The sequence below is a fragment of the Plectropomus leopardus genome, chromosome 4 (genome assembly GCF_026936395.1).
Source record: "Plectropomus leopardus strain MGB_pleo_1.0 chromosome 4, ASM2693639v1, whole genome shotgun sequence".
Classification (NCBI taxonomy): domain Eukaryota; kingdom Metazoa; phylum Chordata; class Actinopteri; order Perciformes; family Serranidae; genus Plectropomus; species Plectropomus leopardus.
Window position 1 is genome coordinate 27010625 of NC_142179.1, and position 21965 is coordinate 27032589.

The window sequence follows — 21965 nt, forward strand, 5'->3', positions numbered from 1 at the left end:
CACATGAGAAACACATGTATCTGTGGCAACATGTCTTACTTGATTTGAAGTCCATTGAAATAGAGACTGAATCTCATTTCCAGTAATATGACTGCACATGGGCCATAGGATGGTGCTGAGAAAATGTTTCTCAGTAGGACAAAGAAGAGGTGACTCTGGAGCATAGCAGTTTCTCTCTGAAAGGGTTCATTAAACTGACCACCAGTTGGCAGATTTCTCCAATTATGGTTCAGTGGATTTTAGTGAGGAGAATGGAGGTGTACATGTGGCAACATTTCTCTTTTACCTCTTTGAGTAGCGTGCATCTGTCCTGTGTGGGCAAAGGTAGGCATAACTTGGTAACACTGGTATTTACGAAAGACTAGAGGAGGGGAAGTTTGGATGAAACAAAATCCTGAATAGGTAATCCATCCAAACCACAATCCCTGTAATTACTGCTGTTGTTCAGTCTGTGTTTCTAGACTGCAGTTGCAGTTGCAGGGAGAAGGGGAAGGGCAAGAATGGATGTGTTTTAATGGAGGCAGTTAAAGGGGGGTGGGGTAGCTGAGCAAGAAGAAGGGGGGTACCAGTAACGCGGTGCATGGGGGGATTAGGAGTGTAGGTGGGGGCTTGGTGGTCTGATGACAGTGTTTTATTAGTATGCTGAGGGGTGACCCAGTAAGGGGAGATTGTTGTGCTGGAAGAAGGATGGATGAAGCATTGGGAATAATGGGAGTTTTCTTGCTGGAGCCCTATAATCCTGTCATTGTCTACCAAAGGACAAAAGACAAAGAGGGGTATCACAACCTCCCCTTGCTTTGCCAAAGCCAACAGGACTACTGGGACACCCAAAATCCCATACTGTCCCAACTAGGTCACTGAAACATACAGGGGACATGGCTTAAAAGCCCCTCCGCATTTGTCGTATTAGAACTTATTTTAACAGGAACTCCCACAGAGAATGAAAGCCTTTAGATCAGAATCATGTCTGCAGCATCGTGACAACTCAGAAACCGCATTTAAGGTCTACATGGGCTGAACCACAAACAGGCTGCCTCTGCCGGGCAATTGGGCTACATGTGCTAGGCATGTTAGGCCGTTAACCATTTCATTGTTTCGAGGCAGTCATCTGATGCGCAAGCAGCCGTAATGAAGTAAACAACATTGCAGAGATGTAGCTCAGAGTAGAAGACTGTGTGGGATGTCCTAATATTTTTTGCCACATATATCCCTTGTGTGTTCTTGTGTGCACTTGTCTGGTGTGGGTTTTACCCCTGTCTGCCTCAGATCCTCATATCTCCCCTCCCACTGGAGGCAGATGGCAGCATGTGAAGCGTGTCAGCGCTGTGGGTCTAATGTATTCTACCCTCAAATTAAAATGTTGGGGGATTTCAGATTTAACTGCAAGACAGTCATGTAGGCAACCATTTCCTGATCTTTGTCTTGGCTTGTCTGGAATCAGGAACAAGAAGGATGAGGCCTGTACTGTTGTTAAGAGCTGGGTGGATTTACAGCATAATGGCTGCTTCCAATAAAGCTAAGTAAAGTGTCAGACATCAGTATGTATTACTAAATCTAAGTGCTTTCCTGTCCTTCCTTTGGTAGACTCATTGCATTTCAAATTCGGCACATTTGAGTGGGCTAAATTAAAACATAAAAAGCATTCCCAAAGGCTGTCTGTCCTTGGTCTGCTGCTTTGTCTCAAGCTCACTGATGCTATTGGCCATTTTTAGAAACTGAGATGAAAGAATCAAAGCAAGCGATATCATGGATGACTATTTCAGTCGTCCATTAAACCAACATTTTTTGATACAATATCAGGTGTATTTGAGATTGCACTCTGTATTTGAGGAGTGTCACGGCTGCTGAGTGGCGTTCCTTTGTCGACCCCGTTAGACACCACCCTCTCTAGGTCTCCGAGAGCTTCTCATGTCTGGGACTCCGGGAAGGTATTAGTAGTAACCCTCATGTCGCTTCCTCTCTGTTTCACACCCAGCATGCCCTGCAGGGCTGAACATTAGTCAACTCACAACAAAGAGGAAACAGCCGGCCAAACTATGACTGACACTCTATTATAGTCTGTTTGAGCTGTATTTGTTGAGACAATATGTTGAAGTCTTGCGGTGTCAGGATGGTTTACTGTTACAGGGCTAGATCAAATGTCTCCTGTGTGCTGAAGTAAATCAGTAGAGACCATGAGCAGAGGAGTCCGACCTGAGGTTAGAACGACAATGGGCAAACCCCCACTTCTCAGCAGGCCTCCACCATGCTCTCAGTGTGACCTCTGAACACTGGAGAACTTAAGGCCTGCATTTGTCACACACAAGCACAAGTCACGTACACACGCACTTAAATGTACAGATGCACGCGCACAATCCCTGAACTCTATAACCTTTGAAGAACTAAGCTTTTGCAAACACACATCTATTTGCAGAAAATAGCCCAGCTGAAAGGTGAAACTGATCATTGATGGAACTGACCTTTTTCCATCACCAACCAGTTTTTCTGCTATAACCAGACCAGGACAATGTGTGGCAAACAATGACACAATAAAAGAAGAATAGATGGCTGCAACTTAGGAATTTTCCCCGGCTTGGAGCAGCAGGTCATTACAAACGTACTGTTAACTCATGCATTAGGTGTGTCACTGGTCAGATTCATTTAAAGAGCATGAGACCAGAGTCAGTGCTGGACTTTCATATCAGTGCTGTCCAAGTTTCTTCTGTCATATATCTAATGCTGTAAGTTTGGTTTCATTTTTTTTAATCAATATTGCCTACAATATTACCGTAAAGCTGGATGTTCACTGATGATGGAGATTAAGCATTTTTCTGATGGTCACTCCAATAGTAAATAAAGCAAAATTTAGACAACTATTAATTAACATCAGTGTTTTTTCATCCTGACCAGAAAAAAAGCTCAATATCTGAACTGAAAAGTTCAGACACCTCTCGTAATCTCATTGAACCGAATTCCATATTTTAAAAAGCTTTGCTCCGCGATCATGCCCGAGGCTAATGGCCCGTGGTTATTTGAGTGGCCACTGCAGTAAAATTTGGCACGTGAGCAGTGTGCTAACTGGTGCAGGGGTTAAAAGAGCTGGACAGAGCGAGAGGGACAGAGTTAACTGTAATCTATCTCACGACAAAGAGCTATTCATAAGAGGGTTAAACTGATTAGGGAGACAGGAGGATTGAAGAGGGAAATTTGGGGGAGCGGGAGGGGTGAGCTGTCAGAGGCAGGGGGCTGGTCCCAGACTTATGATTGTATTCAAATCAAAACACATCCCACAATGCACCTCCGCTCGCCTCTCTTATGCACATACGGATGGACAAAGAAAAGCAGTGCTGATGCTTCTCCAAACAGAATAATCTGTCTTCCTCCATAGTGACCCCGACGATCGTATCGCATGTAATTCACTATACCCCATGTATTACTGTCAGTGGGAACCCCCTCAACACAAAAATCACATGTTGATGTAATTCCTTTAGAGCAATAAAAAAAAATTCCTCAAGCTTTAGTTGCCACCAAACTGAGAAAATATAATATATGTGTCAGAAAAGTCTTGTAAATTCTAAATGTAACTAGAACTATGAGGGTAAAATGTATGTGATGTAAAGTGTCCTGAGCTTGGTTGCATTGCAATGGTTTCACTAGCAGAAAAAGCCTCATCAATCATGTGTTCAGCAAAAAAAATAAAAAAGAGAAGAAAGGATAGGAGATCAGAAACTGAGAGACAAGGCCAGCTCCTGGCCAGCGGCACGGCTCTGAAAGCTGAATTATTCCAAACCTGCCACCCACTGGGCAAAAACCTGACTCTCGCTGATATGAAGAGGGTGCGTCTTACAGGTTCACACAGCACTGTTGGATTAGTGTTTCCATTTTCTACCCTTGGCTGCACCCCAGCTCGACCTGTTGGAAAAAGGGCCCGTTTTAAGGTAGACTGGAGCTGTCATGTGATAGCTGCTGGAGGAAAAAACAGTGAGGTGGAGGAGGAGGAGGAGGAGGAGGAGGAGGGTGGACACAAGAAAGGAGTAGCAGCTATTGTTTCAGCTATTCTCCCCATCTACCACAGAGTCTAATAATGTTTGTCTCTTGAGGAGGACTCGTGGACATTGTGCTGGTGTAGGACCAGGGGGAGTGATGAATGTGTCTGCTGGGGAGTTACGGAGCGCGGAGGTCAGGAAGGTCAACCTCTCATAGGCTGTCAGTGGATTATCGATGCAGACATAATTCGAGTAACCTCTCCGTCACCTCTCACTCAATTCCTGTTGGATTAAAAAACAGGGTGGGTTTAATATGGCTGATCATTTTTCATCTCTGGTGTTGTTGTTATTGCGGCGTATTTGCATTGTTTCTGTGCATCAGAGAGAAGAAAACAGCCTTTTTGTGAACATCCTCAGGCCAGAGCACCTGCCAAGTGCCATTTAAGATTTCAGTTCAACTCCTAAGATGCAACATTCAAATTTAAATAAAGCAACATTTGTCACACAGCGTCAGCCTTTTGTCCGTCCACAGGCTGAAAGAAACATGTTTTCCCCTCACTTGTAATTTTTCAAATCTCTGACAGTAGAAACCCCCCCACCCCACCCCACGTGATCCGCTCTCCCTTGCCCGTGTATGGCCCTGCCGTGTTTCTACAGCAACTGAATTCAAATCTAAACCTACAGCCCGGGCTTTTCTTGGTCTCATCACTATGGTAACCCGAGAGAATGAGGAGTGGGGGGCTGCCGTCTCTTTGTAGTGATGGACAAGTGGGAGGCTACGGGAAAGGGTTAAGTGTTCGACAGCGAAACCAGAATTCTCCTGTGGAGACCCAGGGGGCAGGGCACTCTCCAGATTTTGAAAATCAACATGTATACCCACCCACGTGCTTCTGAACCCACAAGATCAGTGCACATGGTCAGTCGGAGGGATTTCCATAGGCTGCTTTTGAGTCATATTACAAAACATAACAAGAGGTGCTATTAGCCGCAGTGATCTTAAAGTATCCCATAATAAACACCCACATGAGGATTAGGTGTATGTTAAAGAGGGTTTGTGTGATTTTGCACGTGAAAGTGTTTTTCCTCTTAGCCTGCAGTGTGGCAGTTAATTCCACGTCCGACTGAAAAGGGTTGCATATTAGGGAACAGGCAGCAGAGGGAGGATCCCTCACAGAGAGATAAGAGGAAAAGCCTGAAGTTATCCCCACACCTGTTATCATCTGCCTGCACATTTCCTCTCATTGCCCTGCCCAGTTGTTTGAAAGATGCTGACTGAAATGAGAGGCATTCATTTTATGGTTCCTCTAAGTGAACACCGCCCATCAAACGCTGGTCTGTCTTTTAGGAGGTCAGTCAAACATTAAACCTAACTATTAAGCACAGCAACAGCCCCAGTCAGGAATGCAGGGTTAATTGTTAGCCATTGTTGTCTGCCTTTACTCTCAGTATGTGTTTCACCCTGTCTTAAGGCCATGTATAGAGCTGAATGAATTTCATAGCTTTTGGGCTCTGCTCCAGACACTGCTGTCTGGAGGGAAAGCGGTGTGAATGGTGAGGATATTGTGTTTCTTGTCATATTGTTGCTTCAGGGTCGCAGGGCATTCAAAAGGTTGTCTGCTCTTATATACAGTATGCCATCTCAGGAGAATCTGAAGATAGTTTTTTCCTATTTTTTAGTTCATTACTTTGCACAGAGGATTGAATGTGACAAACGTTGCCATTATCACCGCAGCAACCTGCATGCAAAGCATGCAGAGATGCCGGAAACTTCTCCGCATTCCCCTGTTTACTTTCAAATGGCTTTGGCCAGGGCCTGGTATGAACAACGTGTGTGTTTCCCCCCTGCACGCATCCTCCTGTCGTTTAAAGCCCTGAGATTGAAGGGGGGAAAAAAGAGTTCATTGAGAGGCAGAATAAAAGGAAGGGGGGCAGATGGGGAAGGGTAACTTCAGTACCCTGAAAACCAGGCTGCAGTCACCAGGCAACCAGCAGATCAAGTTTCAAAGCCTGACAAGGAGTTGTAAGAACAGAGTTGGAGAAGGGAGTGAGGTGTGGGTGTGTGAGTGATAGGGAGATGTGTGTGTGCTTATTGCATGGATCCATCTGTGTGTTTCAGGATGTTCACACTAGGGCTGGGCGATAAGGAGAAAATCAGTATCACGGTGTTTTTTGCCAAAAATCTCGGTATTGATATTGCAACAATGTTTTTAGGTTTGCTGTACTTTTGCAAAGTATTTGCACAATGATATTTTTTATAAATAGTCATCAGTAATGTGGTTATAATAACTAAGTTTGTTAAATGTATTGCTGCAACTAACAATCACTGTCCATTAATCTGCGGATTATTTTTGATAACTTGTTGGTAAAAAAAAAAAAAGTTTTGTTTTGTCCACAGCCCAAAGATATTAATTTTACTGTGTGAAGAGGAAAGAAAACTGAAAATGTTCACATTTTAGAAGCTTTCTTAAAAAAATACCCAAACTGATTGATTGGGGCTTTGAAACTTGATCTGCTCTCAATTAATAAATTAATTGATTAGTTGTTGGTAAAAATGTCCAAAGCTCAAGATGACATCCTCAAATGTCTTGTTTTGTCCACGACCCAAAGGTATTCATTTCACTGTCTTAGGGGAGGAGAGAAAACTGAAAATTTAAGAGGCTGAGAATTTAATTGAATTGGGTTTTTTTTGGCTTCAAAAAAATCTCAAACCGATTGATTGATCATCAGATTAGTTGCATAATAATTTAATAGTTGACAACTAATTGATTAATTGATGTAACCATAGTAAAGGCAAACAATGGATCAAAATCCCTAAGTGCATAAAGTTACATCACTTTACTGTAACGCAGCCATTTAAAACCAGGAAAAGACAATACTTACACAATATTACGATATTCAAAAATTAAGACGATATTTAGTCTCATATCAAAATATAAATATAATATTGATAAACTGCCCAGCCCAAATTCACACACAATTTCAGAGTGCATCTGCTGTGCTCCAAGTTGTTTATCTCTGTCTCTCACTGATAAACAAAAACGCTGAAAACTACAAACATGAAAAGAAAGCAGATTTTTCTATTTTAGTGATGTAATAAAGACGCCTTCAAGTATTCCCGGCATCCTAACTCTCCACTCCACCACCATCCAAACCCTAAATGACAGGACCGGAGCTTAATCTGTAATCTTGCATATCATTACAGTTTTGAATGATTCATGTGTTTGCACTTACGACCACTGATTTCTCAGTGTCTGAGCAGCATATGTTGTCTGCCACTTCTGCTGTTTTTAAATGTTAATTATACGATTGATTATTTGCTACAAACATTAGTGTTGATGTTCACACTGCGTGTGGATTTGCCTGATAGCATAAAGTGCATGACTTTGACTGTTGCCTTTGTGACACTGGATGCCTGTGTCCTCTGCATGGTAAGCCCTCTTCCTGCATGTGCTGACTCTGCCTGTCTGGCTGTGTGTGTCTGTGTGTGTGTGTGTGTGTGTGTGTGTGCTGACCCTCACTCTCTCTCTCTGTCTCTCACCCCTTCCTCTTTGCCCTCACCCCTCCTCCCACAGGCCGTGTTTCTCTGACCCGTGGTGCCTCTCTGCTGGTCGAGCGACTGACCCTGGAGGATGAGGGCTGGTTCGAGTGCCGCATCCTGCTCCTGGACAGGGAAAAAGATGACTTTCGAAACGGCACGTGGACCTTCCTCTCCATCACAGGTGCAGCACTGCAGGGTTTTTTGGGACTCGGGAGCAGAGTCTTTCGCTGCTCATCACTGGCACTGTCCTTGTTTAGAGCAGCCACAGTGTGGAGCCTGGCTGAGTCTCTGAGGCCCTGGCAGGCCAAAGTGTTACGGCAGCGTATAAGGGCGTTCTCTGTGACGTTCTGTGCACGTAGTGATCACATCGTGTCTCTGTCCAGTCTGCTTTGAGCTGATGTCAACGTTAGAGTTAGTCTTAAGTATATCAGGAGCAGAACAGTGTTTGTATGGTTTGTGTGGGATAAAGACTAATGTTAAATGCTTAAATCAATGTCTTTAACCGGACTACCTCCCACTGTGTCTCTCTCTTACACACACACACACACACACACACACACACACACACACACATTAGTTATGCCGCACTGGAGTTTTAAATTCCATTGAGAGAGTGAAGTAGGGATTTGATATGATTGTGCTGCAGTGAATGAAGGGCCTACATGTGCTGCATCAGGTTGCAGATGAACACTACACACCTTTGTACACAATAGTATTACATCAGTGCATGTACTGAGTATCATCTGAACACGTTACCTAAGAATATGTTAGGAGATCCCAAAACCAACTTGACACAGAGCGTTGCACAGAGAGAGCTGATGGCATGTTTAATCCAAATCCGTTTCCAATTCAATAAGTGCATGTATTTTTATCATGGATGGTCCCACTGGGGAAAAAAAACATGATTGTGGCATTGACCATATTTTTTCCTCAATAACACAAAATATAAATGCATAACAAAACATAAAACTCTGTCCGTCCTAAAAGTTTTTGTGGGGTTTGCTGAGATCTGGTGGTATCTAGGGCTAAAATGATGCCTTTAGAAACTCCGTAACTTTAATAAAATAAAACTCAGACCAGACTTTATTTGTATAGCACTTTTCATACAATGAAACTATAACACAACAGGGTCTTTTGGGAAATATGTCAGTACAGTGGAGTACAAAACCCATACATCTCATTTTGAAGAGTTTAAATGGGCACGTTACATCCAAGTTTACTCACAAATTGCCCGTCTCCACACAAAGGACATAAAAGTATGTACTATGTCTGCGGATCATCTTGATTCCAGATAAACCAGATTTCTAAAGCATCAGACCAAGAACTACAGGTGGCACCTCTGAGCCACTACAAATCACACCAAAATGATTAAAGCTTTCCTTTTAAAACATTTATTGAGAAGTTGTCAACCTCGAAGACACCATGGTTTAGTGCGCTGATTGTCTCTTATGTCCCATTTGAATATGTAAATAGGAATAAATATTTAATTTGTACTGACTTTGTTCTAGCTCCACCTGTGTTTATCAAGACACCACCAACTTTCGTGGAGGTTCTGCTCGGAGACTCACTGACTCTCAGCTGTGGAGCCCACGGCAACCCTCGACCAACTGTTGTCTGGCATAAAGATGAGAGCCGCATTGAGAAACATGAAAAAATAAAAGTAAGGTGGATTAACAGATGGCATTTGCAGTATTTTAATTAAATACTTTATAATTAGCATTTTCTGTAGGAGTTGTAGCTTTGATGTTCCTTTGAAGAAAACTGCTTTGTTGTCCTCTCAATGACAGCCTCATGATCTTCCTCCGACTTTTCCCCTTCTCTTTGATCCCCTCACTCTTTACCTTCGCCTTCTTTTAGGTACTCAATGGTACCTTGTCTTTGGCCTCAGTCACAAGAAATATTTCAGGAGTGTACAAATGTCACGTGTCCAACTCAGAGGGGAACCTGACCCACTCTACGCAGCTGCAGGTCAAAGGTCAGTGCTGAATTGTCAATCATTAGGGAAAAACAGAATCCCTGCTTATCTCATGTTCAGTATATGTTGGGGTGTCCAGGTGAACAAGACACAGAATTTGTGTTTTTGAAAGAACATCTACTACATATGTTTTTCTGGGACAAAAGGTCTATATAGGACAAATCTTCTTCTGATCTCGATTCTCCTCAAAAGCCCTGTGATGTTATCTGTGCTACCATCACAACTGGCTGACAGTCATAGCTACAGAGTCTATACTGCCACCTACAGCCCATCCCCTGTTCTAGCCTGTTCAAGGCTGGCCAATATTCACCACTGAGCTCTGTAATCCAGATCATGACTGACAGCATCACTATATGAGCACATTATTAACATTAGACTGCTGTGTTTTCTTCCAACTTGTAAAAAAGGACCTCCAATCATCATCATCTCCCCAGAGGACACCACTCTCAACATGTCCCAGGATGCAGTTCTGCAGTGTCAGGCTGACGCCTACCCTTCTAACCTCACCTACGAGTGGCTGAAACAAGGACAGAATGTTTACCATATTGAGTGAGTACACCTGTTTTAAAAGAGCCATGTATTCATGAACCCAAGATAAATAATATGCTCTTTTCCTGGTGAATGTAAACGTAGGTAATACGATATAATCAATTACATTATCCTAATCGACTTTAGTAGAAGTACTAGGAAGAATATTTAAAGGATGCCTGCTGCTAATACAATCAGCTCTAATTAGATTATTTATAAGACTATTGTATTGTGTGGTCATGAGCACGCTATAAACCTAAAGGCAAAGGAGATTACTCCTCAGATTATTCTGATATTTGATCACTTGTGTAATGGCACCTTGGTTTGTCTCTTTTGTTTTCAGGTCTCTAAAGTCCAGAGTAAAGGTTTTGGTGGATGGGACTCTTCTTATTCCAAATCTCATCCCAGAGGATGCTGGAAACTACACCTGTATCCCAACAAATGGGTTACTCACCCCGCCCTCAGCCTCTGCACGCCTGAAAGTGAAACGTAAGAGTTTAGTCTGCTATGAGAGCCAGCGTCTGTGTGCTTCCAAACACCCATTCATTTTTTATAACCCTAAAGCCCAGTTTAGACCAAAGATTCGCTATGAGACAAACCCGTTTTAGAACGTTACAGAGAAAAGTTGCAGTGTGCGAACTGGTTGGTTCCAGCTCTACTTTGGCTGGCTGAAAGTGTCACCTGTGACTCAGTTGTCAAGTCACCAGCGGCTGGTTTTAGAACGCAAGGCATGTCACTTGTTCCAACAGCAAATCACTTAGTTACGGAGTCGGCTGGCAAAGGCAAACTGTCCGCAGATAGCCTGTTTGCGTGCCGAGGTGTTCTGTCTGGCCCCGCCAAGCCCGTCTTTTACATCTCTGCGGCTGTTGATATGTATGTCATCCTCCGTCTTCACGCTCTGTTGGTGTTGAACATTGGGTTGATGCTGCTGCTCGCTGTATATGCTCACGTTAGACACACATGCTCATTGACTGAATAATTTGCAGTGGTTATGTAAATTATTGTGGCATATTTATTATGAATGTGGGATCATTGAGGTCATATGTTTGTGTTTTTGCCGTTTCTTCACAACTAGAGATAACACTGTGACAAGAATCTCAATATCCACATTCATATTTTAAAAAGCTAAAGATTTTATTCAGCTACATGTTAAGCCTGAAAAGACCTAAGTTAGAAAAGATTTAAAGAAAGCTATGGCCATGGAGACCAACACCATCTTGTCCAGTCACATTGGTGTAAACTGGCAGGTTTTCAGAATGCGGCAGACTCGCACCATGCAAGTAGTCGAAAGTTTTAACTCATCTTGTTGCTAATCTTTGGTCTGAACTGGACTCAACAGTGGTCAGGGTGGCTGGGAGCTTCAGCCTTTCTCTGAATACTGTGGGCAAGAACCTCTCTAATTACTTTTTGTGATTAACTCTTCTTCCTCTATCTCAGACCCTGCACGTGTGGTGAGAATGTCCCGGGAAACGTACTTACCTGCGGGCATGGAGGGGGTCATTACCTGCCCTGTTCAGGCTGATCCCCCTGTGCTGTATGTCAATTGGACCAAAGATGGGAATGATTTGAATCTTGACAACGTAAGCTATGCAGCACAGAAACACAAAGTGTCACAAATTGCACAAATGCCTCGTGAATCAATGTGGATAATTTTTTCCTCCTTTGACTTGTCCAGTACCCAGGTTGGATGGTGAACTCCGAGGGCTCCGTTTTTATAGCAACAGCCAATGACAATGCTGTAGGGATGTACACGTGTACGGCCTATAACAGTTACGGCACCATGGGAAAGTCTGAACCCACTAAGGTCATACTGCAGGTAAAGCTGCTCATACAGACAAAAAGCTTTCCTATGAGTGTACACAGTTATACATGGGACAAAGTTAAAAGGCTCTCCCTCCTCCAGGACCCTCCATCATTCCGAGTGCCTCCTCGGCCCGAGTATCTCCAGGAGGTGGGCAGGGAGTTGATCATCCCCTGCGAAGCCATTGGCGACCCCGCTCCAAACATAACCTGGAGCAAGGTAAAGGAGATTTTCCACTTTGATTGATGCAACACTGCACACACACGTCCTATTAATCCCTTTATTTTGTAACCTGTTGTTGTCCTCCCTCCCAGATTGGCCCTACTCCTCGCTCTCAGTACACTGTGTTGGCAAATGGCTCCCTGCTGCTGCAGCCGCTCAGTAAAGATCACCAGGGGGGCTGGGAGTGTTTGGCCACTAATCGCGTAGCCACAGTCAGTGCAGGCACTGTGGTCATGGTGCTGGGTGAGTGGGAAGACCTGATTTCTACAAACTAACATATCAATAGGTGACACCTAACATGAATATATTCACGCATACAGCAGAGTAGAGCAGAGTAGAGTAGAGTTCATACTCATAGAAGTGTTTCTCTGTTCCTCAGGCACCAGTCCTCATGCCGTGTCCTCAGTATCTGTCATCACAGAGATGAACCAGGCAAACGTGTCCTGGGTGCCTGGTTTTGATGGTGGATACACCCAGAAGTTTACTGTATGGTCAGTAACATACAGTCACACTGCATGATGCAGCACTTGGCAAGTGGCAAGTGCTGCATGCATAACAAGTGTTATGCTCTGTCATTATTTTGACTATTTTTTTTTTCTTCCAGGGTCAAGCAGGCATCCAGAGGGAAACATGAATGGGCGTCTTTACCTGTGCCGACATCCAAAACCTACCTGCTGGTGACCGGGCTGCTTGCGGGCACCGGCTACCAGTTCAGCGTCCTACCTCAGAATAAACTCGGCTCTGGACCTTTCAGTGAAATTGTTTCTGTGCGAACACAAGGTATGTGCAAGAAAATGTATGTTCTGTTTGGAGTTTCCTTCACTTTTTTTAATGTTGTTTTGCTGTAAGTATGTATCAGTTTGAGTTTATTCTGGGTCTTTTATCAGCTGTGCCAACAGAAGCACCTACAGTCGTCACTACTCTCCCAGTCCTGGATCCTCCCATATTCCTGACAGCCAACCAGACTGACCAAGGTGTTTTCCTTCAGTGGTTGCCTCCTGAAGCTCCATCCTCTCCACTGACAGGATATGTGCTGCAGGCCCGCAGGGATCAGGGTCAGTGGGTCATCCTCGACAGCAACATCAGTGCCAATCAGAGTGAACTTCTTGTACAAGGACTGTTAAGGGTAATGATCATGTTTTGTTCCTTTCTTAGCACCTGTGTTTTCCAAAGACCAATCACTATGGCCACCGGGTTTTCTGCTTTCGCAGCCTGGTTGCTCGTAGATCAGTTGTGCAGAGAATTGTGGGGATGTACCAGTTGTAAAATTCTGGGCCGATACCGAAACAGATATTTCAAATAACAATTTGGCTTATAGCCGATACCAGTGGGGGGTTTCTAGTTGTTTATGTAGCTTTTGCTGTTAATTATTACCTCTTTTGTGCTAGGGAAAGAAAGAAATCTTCATCATTAAAAATGAAAGTAACACAAGTCATTTAGAGTCATTCCTTCATTACACCTTTGAATAACCACCAAATCAATCATAAAAAATATATATAAAACAACACAACATGAATATAACTTGTCTTTTTTAAAAGCTTTAAAAGCCTTTTTACTGTATATTATTTTATATCGCAATTCCCTCTTTAATATCGACTTTATATTGCAGTGAAAACATCAACAAATTTCTCATTCAAACATCTGTATTGATTTAAGATTACATTTGAACACATCATAACTTCATAATTTACCTCCGCCCAATACTAATTTTTGCTTGAACAGATCGAAATGTAACTCGGCGCAACTTACGTTAGCTGTTAGTTTCAGCCAGTGGCTGCTAAAATCTAACTTCAGGTAGCTCTTCTCCTGTGGATTCTGACACAGATTTGTTGTTAACACCAGAGCATTATCAGAGAAACAATGGGATGTGACCACTGAGACATTCATACTGACTTTTCTGTGTCATTTTGATCTGAAGGGATTCAGGGAAAGATCTCTGTTTATTCCAAAACCATTTTCTATTGTCCCCGGACAATAAATCAGTGAATCCCTAAAACATTATGATACATCAAACTGGTGTGATTTATAATGAACTTTCGTCACAAGCATACTCATATTCAATCAAACATTTGATCCGTCTTACTTTCAGGACTCCAGTTACGATCTGAGGCTGATGTCTCGCAGTAACAAAATACTCAGTGAACCCAGCGAGTCTGTCAATGTTTCCACGATAGGTAAGTGTCTATGTATTGATTACCATTAGTGTTACATTCATGTTAAATCAAGGTTACGGTATATGTGTATGACTCGATATTTACAAAATTAGCAATGGAATTTGGAGCCACCTTTATTGACTCTGGGTCTGACTACAGGGATGGAGATTTACCCCCTGCGCCCAAGCCTCTTGGAGTTCATCCCTGAGCCCCTGCTGGCTGGTGTGTTAGGAGGAGTGTGCTTTCTGTTCGTGGCCATCATCCTCTCGCTGGTGACGGCGTGCTACATGAGTCAAAGGAGACAGCGTAGGCGCAGAAAGAGAAGACAAGGTAAAACGTTGCATTTAAAAAACAATTCTCCCAAAAATGTCAGTACTGTCAACTCTGTTGGTGTGCAGAAAGTGTAATTGTTGAAGTTTATGTAAGTACACTAGACAATTTCAAAGGTGATTTTTGACTCTTTTCATCCTCTCTTCACTTTTTCTTAGATCTCCCATCTGTCCTCCACAAGAGCTCATCTCCAGAGTAAGTGTCCTTACCAGTGCAGCTGTTTATTTGCATTAAACATTTTTGTTCCTGCATATAAATTTTAACAGTCCATGTTATGTATGAATTACTTATTTCTGGCTCAATTTTTGTAATGCCTGAAGGTTTTCTAAATGAATGTATCATTATTATAGCCAGTGGCAGACTGATAGCAGAGACTGAAGAAAGTTTGCTTTGAATGTTTAGCAAAATTTCTTCATACTCCATTAGTCTGTGAACCTCATAACTTTAGCAAATGGTGTATTTATATTATCTGATGACATTTTGACTAGAAACCAACAATGAGACTGCTGAAACACATCATTGCAATATAATCTTTGACATAGAATGTGTGTGTAGAAAGTTACAAATTGCACCTTTATTTATTTATTTATTTATTGTTGTTGTTTCTCTTTCTCAGAGCTCGCTCACCTCCTCGCAGCCCAGACAGCGTCCTAAAGCTAAAGCTGTGTCCCCCACTTCCCTTCTTCCCCAACTCCTCCTCCTCACAGTCCGATCGCTCGTCCTTTGATAAAGGCAGCCGTGGAGAGTACCAAGACCAGAGGAAACAGCTCCTGTCCAACTCGTCTCCTCCACCACATTACACGCTCTTTGAGAGTCACCTGGGCTCTCAGGCTCCCTCACCAACTGCTCTGGAGTCTATCTCAAGAGGCCCCGATGGACGCTTCATTGTCCAACCACTGCTGGAGAATTCCAGTCCCTCCAATAAGAAAAACTTGAGGAAAGAGGTCCTGCAAAGTAATGGTGGTGCAAGCGGCTTGGGGAGCAACAGGACATCATTCAGGGACTCTCCAAAGTCAAGTATCTTGAGCTCAGAGAAAGACGAGAGGAAGGATTCTCCTCTCACTGTGGACGTCCCAGAGCTGAACAGACCTCCCTCCTCCCCTGGAAGAGTACGAGCCATGGCCAGGAACTTCTCCCGACACGGCTGCTTTTATTCTGACGACGAACAAGGCTCAGAGGCTTTATTGGAAAGAGCCAGCTTCTATTCAGACAACAGTGAGAAAAAACCCAGTGACTCTCTAAGGAGGTACCGCATGCCGGGCCACACTGAAGATCTGTTACCGAGTTTAGGGAGGAGAACAAAGCTGCTGGATAGAGACAGAGACAGACCACCCAATTCTGGCTACCAGCCTATGGAGAGTCAGCTGACTAACAACAGCACCGTGGTCTCACAACTTGACAGTGAGCTGGAGAGGGATAGTATTAACAAGTGTGTCCAGCTGGCAAAGGAGAGGGAAGAAATGGAGAGGGAGCTGGAGAGCTACACAGCCGATCAAAGAAGTCGAGGTCGTGGGAGAGACGAGCAACATTCAGATAAGACAAAAAGCCCTCAAAGGGACTCACCCAGGACAGAGGAAGAGCCTGTATGGAAGCCACAAGATGTCACCATCAGACAGAAACACGGGCCATCAGGTCAGACGAGTCGGGTGTCTGACTATAGGAGGGCGTGCTATTTTGGGAACACCAGCAGTCCCATGGACCGGCTCCCTGCGACTCGCATACAGTGGGACATTAGCCCTGTGACATCGGTCACTAGCCTCATTCCTGTACAGAGCCGCCGGGAGACCACACCGCCCAGGTCACAGCATCTGCGCACATGTAGAGAAACCACGGAGGACTCTCTTGCTATTAATTCATCCCGCTCCCCGGTCACCCAGAACACCTCCCTCCCTTTACTCTCCCCTGACGTCACCTCAGAAAGCCCCCCTGTGCTGCGTCTGGAGACACCAGACAGAGCCAGGTCATTGAGTCCTCAGAGTGAGCCAGATAGGTGCAGGAGGTCTGAACAGGGCTTAAGGGAAAAGACACAGGACGGAGGTGTTGCTTCAAGGTCCAGACATTCATATGCTTATGCAGGCACTCGGCACTGGGATTCAGCTACCAGAGGTCCTTCAGGTGACAGTGAGAGGCCTGAAAGTTCAGCCTCTACACCACATAATCAGGCTGCAAAACTCCACACAGCCACAAGGGATCCTAGTCCATCTAGTTATTCTACCATGCCCTACGAACATCATGACGTAGGGGCAAAGGCCAAAGAAAAAGCCACTCAGGCCCAGGATGACCGACGGAGTTCGGGGTTTTACTCCGAGTTTGAGAGAGAGGGTGTGCGAACGCGCTCCAGGAGAAGTGACAAATGTCTCTTCTCTGACAGTCCAAGCCCTATTTCAACACTGACACTTGTAGAAGAGGTTGAGAGTGACCAGTCCCAATTTTCTGTCCCTGGTATGTCGGGGTCCTTCAAAGCCAAGCCTGCAGCTCCCCAAATGTCCCCACTGCAGACAAGTGCAATTCTTGAATACCTGAGTCTTCCAGGTTTCATTGAAATGAGCGTGGACGAGCCTGTGGAAGACGCTGCAGTCACCGACACTGCTGGACAAGCTTCAGAATTAAAGCCAGAAAATTCCCCAGGGACTAAGCCGGATGTAGTTCCTCGAAACTGGGAGGTTCATGTTCAGGAAAACCAGGAAACACACTCGGACCAGCATTCTGCAGGTGCTGCAGAGGCCAGCTTTTATGCTGGTAAAAAACAAGGCCATAAACGCTCCCACCATGTGGAATCTAGAGATTCTTCTCATAGAGTAAGATTTCCAGATGAGACGAAACCACCATCGCCCGGGCCAGAAAAAACTAGCAAGCAGCTCTATAATGAAAAAACACAAATCCGAGTTGGCAACAAAAGCACAGACAGACCTGAATCCAGACTGGGCTCCAGGTCGGCTCACATGTTGTTCAGTGCAGCTAAAGGCATGGCAGATATCGTGTCAAAACACTCCCAGAGTTCTGTAGACAGTAGTGAGTCTTTATCAGAGCAATCCCAAAGACAAGCTTCTCAGGGCAGCAGGACTAATAACATTGCATCACGAATATGTCAAGCCCCTGTGCCATTTCTAAAGAAGTCCTTAAGCATTGGCCCTTGTAGGACGCTTTCAGGTATGGGACAGCCTCGTCCTTTCCTAAAGAAATCCATCAGTTTAGGCTCGCAGAGGTGGGAGCACTTTGAGAGTCCGAGGACATATATTTCTGAGAAATGTTACTGGGACGAGTTCCCAAACCCAGATGTCAGGGTGAAGTCCTACAGTTTAGGTCGTAGTCCGTCTTCTCTTCCCAGGCCAGGCCCCTCCTGGAGGGAGTATGCCCCGTTCAGACGCCCCAGTATGGGGAGCTTAGAGAGGCCTCACCACGCACAGAGATCTTTAGCTAGTCCTTCCTACCTCACCCACTCCATGTACCCACCCAGACAAACCTCAATGTCCCCGATGCTGGAACCCTCCGATCCCCGACGACAAGCCACTGTTTTCCCAGAGTCCTCTAGGTGGTCTCCTTCTTATGAAGTCACTGTGAGGTCTGCCCCCCATAAATATGTCCCCATACCCTCCTCTATCCCTGTGCCCCAGTACCAACACTGGCCAGGAACCAGAGGGGAAAACATGAGACCAATGGACCCCACCAGGGGCCCTCCGAGGTCCTACCTGCCCCGCGGCATCAGCTGGCCCTCACCTTACTACGCCCCCTTCCCGCCCAGAGAGGCAGAGAGTTATAGACAGCCAGACAGGATGATGAGGAGGGGAGCGGAGACAGATTTTCGGGAGGCTAGAGAGGCCAGGGAGGGAGGGAGGACCAGTTATGCCAGTCAAAGCAGTGGTCGAGGGAGCGCTGGTCTCTTCCGACAGTCCCTGTCCATCACTCCCACACTGCTCAGCTCCCCAGAAACCACGGAGGAAAGCGAGTGGCACCGAGCTGAGACGGAGCTGCCTGAGCGGAGAGCGAAAAGGTGAAACACCCCCACAGCCGGACAGTAACAACACTGGAGTGTCTTCTCGGCAGAGGGATTTATTTATGTTGCCAAAATAACATTCATTTTGTTTTTGTTCCTTGTTTGTGATAACTGTTATCTGACCGTTTGTTTTGTGTATCTCATTAGAAGGAACACATCCGTAGATGAGAGTTATGAGTGGGACTCTGCTGATGCGTGTGTGGACTCGGAGGTCCTGGAGGCCATGAGGTTCGATCAGTCACAAAAGGGTTATCGGAGAGGCAGGGGGGAGCTCAGACATGATCAAACTAGCGGCCTCCAGGACCAGCGACAGAAAGGTGATCATTTTTTCACATTCTTAGTTTGCGTGTGATGTTTTTGAATGTTGCATGTATCATTGTGAGTGTAACGCTTGATGTGATGGTGCCGCATGTGTTCACCCTCGTGCTGTGATTATTGTCCCATGACGTGCCCATCCATGCATTTCCTGTCCCTGATGCCCTCCCCAGGCCCGTCTCCCCCAGTCAGCCCGCCAGTTTCCATCCCACCGCGCTGCCAGTACAGCCGCTCCCTAAGCGAGGCGCGTTTCAACGCTCTCCGCCAAGAGTACCAAGAGTACAGGCAGGCTCAGGAATCCATCTGTTCCCGTGAGCCCTGCCTCACCCCTGGCCATGATTCAGACTCTGACTCCGGCTCAGCGCTGCTCTAGCAGCTTAACTCGGTCCGTGATTCTGCCTGCCCTCTCACCTCTTCCCTCTTCTTTTCCACCTCTCACTGCTTGCCTGCCTGCACCCTTTTCTCACCTGCTACTGTATCATCCATGTGCAGTGAATTTTTGCATGCCCAAACCTACGCTGCTCAATTTATAATTAAAACGTTTGACCTCATCTCTAATGTTGTGCTGCTCTCTGTCTTTGTCCAGGTATATCCAAGACAGAAACCAAAAAGCAGTTTTAATGAACAGACGACAGCACTGTGGTCCTGGACACTGTTACACCTCACTGGAGCTCTCTCATGTGAAAGAACTCATTGTTTAAAGTTTTCATCCTCTGTTACAGCTGACTGAAGTAGTGCGATTTAAAGAGACAGCGCCATATGCTGTATGCCATCAAATGTGACAAGCTACGACTCCTCGGTTATCAGATGACAGATTTTTTTTCCTTGTACTTGTTCCATTGTGCTTTGCATAATGAAGCGGAGAAGGGATTATTTATTTTTCTAAGAAGCTCGTGCAACTGTATTTTGGGATTTTTTTTAAAACCTTGACAATCAGGCATACAGGGCCCCTTTGAGAAATGAAATGCTCACCCTCGACTACGTTTACAGTTGATAGCTGAAAAGGATCTGCTTTATAAAAGCAGCAGCATGTTGGTATATGTTGGTAAGGTTGTATTTCAAGGTTATGTCTATTGCATCAAAGACCTCCCTTTAATAATAAAGGGATGCTAATGACAATAATGTTGGGCTGCATCCAACATAACATTTGTAAATGGGAATGTGTGTTTCCGTAATGTTGCCTGTGTTACCAATCAAACAGTGCTCGAAGCATTTTTATCTCCCTTTAAATTTGACGAAAGTACTTAAATAATAGTACTATAAGATCACATGATTAGGCAACTCTAATTTTTGTGCTTTGGCACAAAATCTCAGAGAAGTTCACAGTGTATAACTTTGTTACTCCAAACAATAATTTACTGTATTTAAAAGAAGACTTTGTTTGGTATTTGGTTTTCCTGCTGGTTCCCTGAACTCAATTTCTGTTTTATGCATATTATCTTTCACAATAACGTTCTCCCGTTTAGAGTTTATAAACCACATCACTTCCAATAGCCTCCCAGTATTTGTTCAAGATGTATAAATGTTTATATGTACCTTAATGTGAATGAACCCTGCTGTATTTTATATTCCACTTCATCATTTCATCAGATGAGAAAATGCTACTTTACTCCACCTGGAACGGTCAAACGGGCGGATGGCAGATAAAACTTGATAAGAAACACAGGGAAAAAGATTTTTGCCTTATTTTTGTTAAAGTCACAAGCACGCACTCGATTGACCACAAAAGGTTTGAGCTGATTAAAGTCAAAACTGATCAGAGGATTTAAAAATTATTGAGACGTTGTGACTTTTTTTACACAAGTTTTGCTCACATGATGAGTATTTCTGTATATTTATTAAGGTGAGCTACGATATGCAACAATGTTTACAGTTCACATCACTGATGTGAAGATAACACTGTGAATAAACCATCGACTTCTGATTCTGTATTTGAATTGCTGTGAAGTCCGTAATGAATTTGTGCCCATTAGCCTACTTTTTTTGTTTTGTTTTGTTTCGACTTAAAAAAGACAAAGGCTGTTTTTATTATGTGACCTGACAACAGATTTAAAGAATAACTTTGTAGCTGAGATTCAAGATTTGTACTTTATTTACTTAAATAACCCGGATGAAGTCTTCATATGGAGTGAGTCATGCATTTCTGATGATGGTTTTTGAAGTTTTGTACAAACTGGAAATTTTTATATCTGACCACCTGGTTGTTTTTGTCATTTTTATATGTTTGCAATGAATAAATTGTTTTATTCTCAATGCACCACAGAGAATGTGTTGATCTTTTTTTGTTTTTTTGAGGCAAAATGTGACAATGAAAAGTTTGTCTTTACCTTCAGGCAGTATTTTCCAAACCTCTCCTTGAGTACCACTAGTCCTGCTTGTTTTAGATGTCTTCCAGCTCCAAAACAGCTCATTCAAATGATCGACTCGTGAACTCCTGAAGCTGCTTGATAACGAGCTGATCGTTAAATTCAGCTGTGTTGCAGCAGGGAGAGCTCACATGCAGGACAAGTTGTACTTGAGAAGTGGTTTGGAAATCGCAGCTAGTTAGCTTATTTCTTGAGCAGCAGCACCGCACACCTGCAATCATTTGTCAAGCCTTCTTAAATCTGGTAAGCCATCCTCTCCTTTTGTCTCAATTTTCTTAACCCAGCCTCACTCCCCTTCCTGTGCATTTACCTCCTTACCTTCTATTTATCAATTTAGTGATCTACTCGTGGATAACAGTCTTGTGCTTGTGGAGACGACCATGAAGAGAAACCACTCAATGGCAGTTTGAGGGGCTCATTCCAAGGTAATGAAAACATGATAATTCTTAGTTTCAGGTGGTTATACCCTAATGAGAACATACTTATGAATATTATATCCCACTGCTGCAAAAACGATCCCCTAAATCTTACACAATGCACCTTTGAATCCCCTCCTTTATTACTGAGTCTCTGAAGTCCCAGGTCTAACCTAAGCCCTCAGCAGGTGTGACAAACATTTCACAACATTGTCAATAATTGTCTGTACTGTTACTGTTTATTTCAAGGATCAGGTGGCAATATTAAACACCTTAGTGATACTGAGAGAATAATAAAGGGTTGTACAGTATGTCTACAGTACATACAAGGCGTAGGTCCTCATCAATTCAGCCTAAGTGAG

General features: G+C 44.1%; 1 protein-coding gene across 2 annotated transcripts in view; it reads left to right on the forward strand.

Annotated features, from left to right (window-relative positions):
* Positions 1–21078, forward strand: part of igsf9b (immunoglobulin superfamily, member 9b) — a 31428-nt gene extending 10350 nt beyond the window's left edge. Inside the window, exons 4-22 of one of the 2 annotated variants that reach the window (XM_088076973.1) lie at positions 7538–7684; positions 9012–9163; positions 9361–9478; positions 9886–10027; positions 10350–10495; positions 11444–11586; positions 11682–11822; positions 11910–12026; positions 12122–12272; positions 12409–12520; positions 12634–12809; positions 12917–13155; positions 14119–14203; positions 14342–14512; positions 14671–14707; positions 15129–18503; positions 18654–18823; positions 18995–19206; positions 19408–21078. In XM_088076973.1, the coding sequence (XP_087933099.1) occupies positions 7538–7684; positions 9012–9163; positions 9361–9478; positions 9886–10027; positions 10350–10495; positions 11444–11586; positions 11682–11822; positions 11910–12026; positions 12122–12272; positions 12409–12520; positions 12634–12809; positions 12917–13155; positions 14119–14203; positions 14342–14512; positions 14671–14707; positions 15129–18503; positions 18654–18823; positions 18995–19194 (5822 nt within the window). In that variant the 3' untranslated portion in view covers positions 19195–19206; positions 19408–21078. The remainder of the gene's footprint in view (positions 1–7537; positions 7685–9011; positions 9164–9360; positions 9479–9885; positions 10028–10349; positions 10496–11443; positions 11587–11681; positions 11823–11909; positions 12027–12121; positions 12273–12408; positions 12521–12633; positions 12810–12916; positions 13156–14118; positions 14204–14341; positions 14513–14670; positions 14708–15128; positions 18504–18653; positions 18824–18994; positions 19207–19407) is intronic. The other variant, XM_088076974.1, reaches the window with a different exon arrangement.
* Positions 21079–21965: the final 887 nt, after the last annotated feature.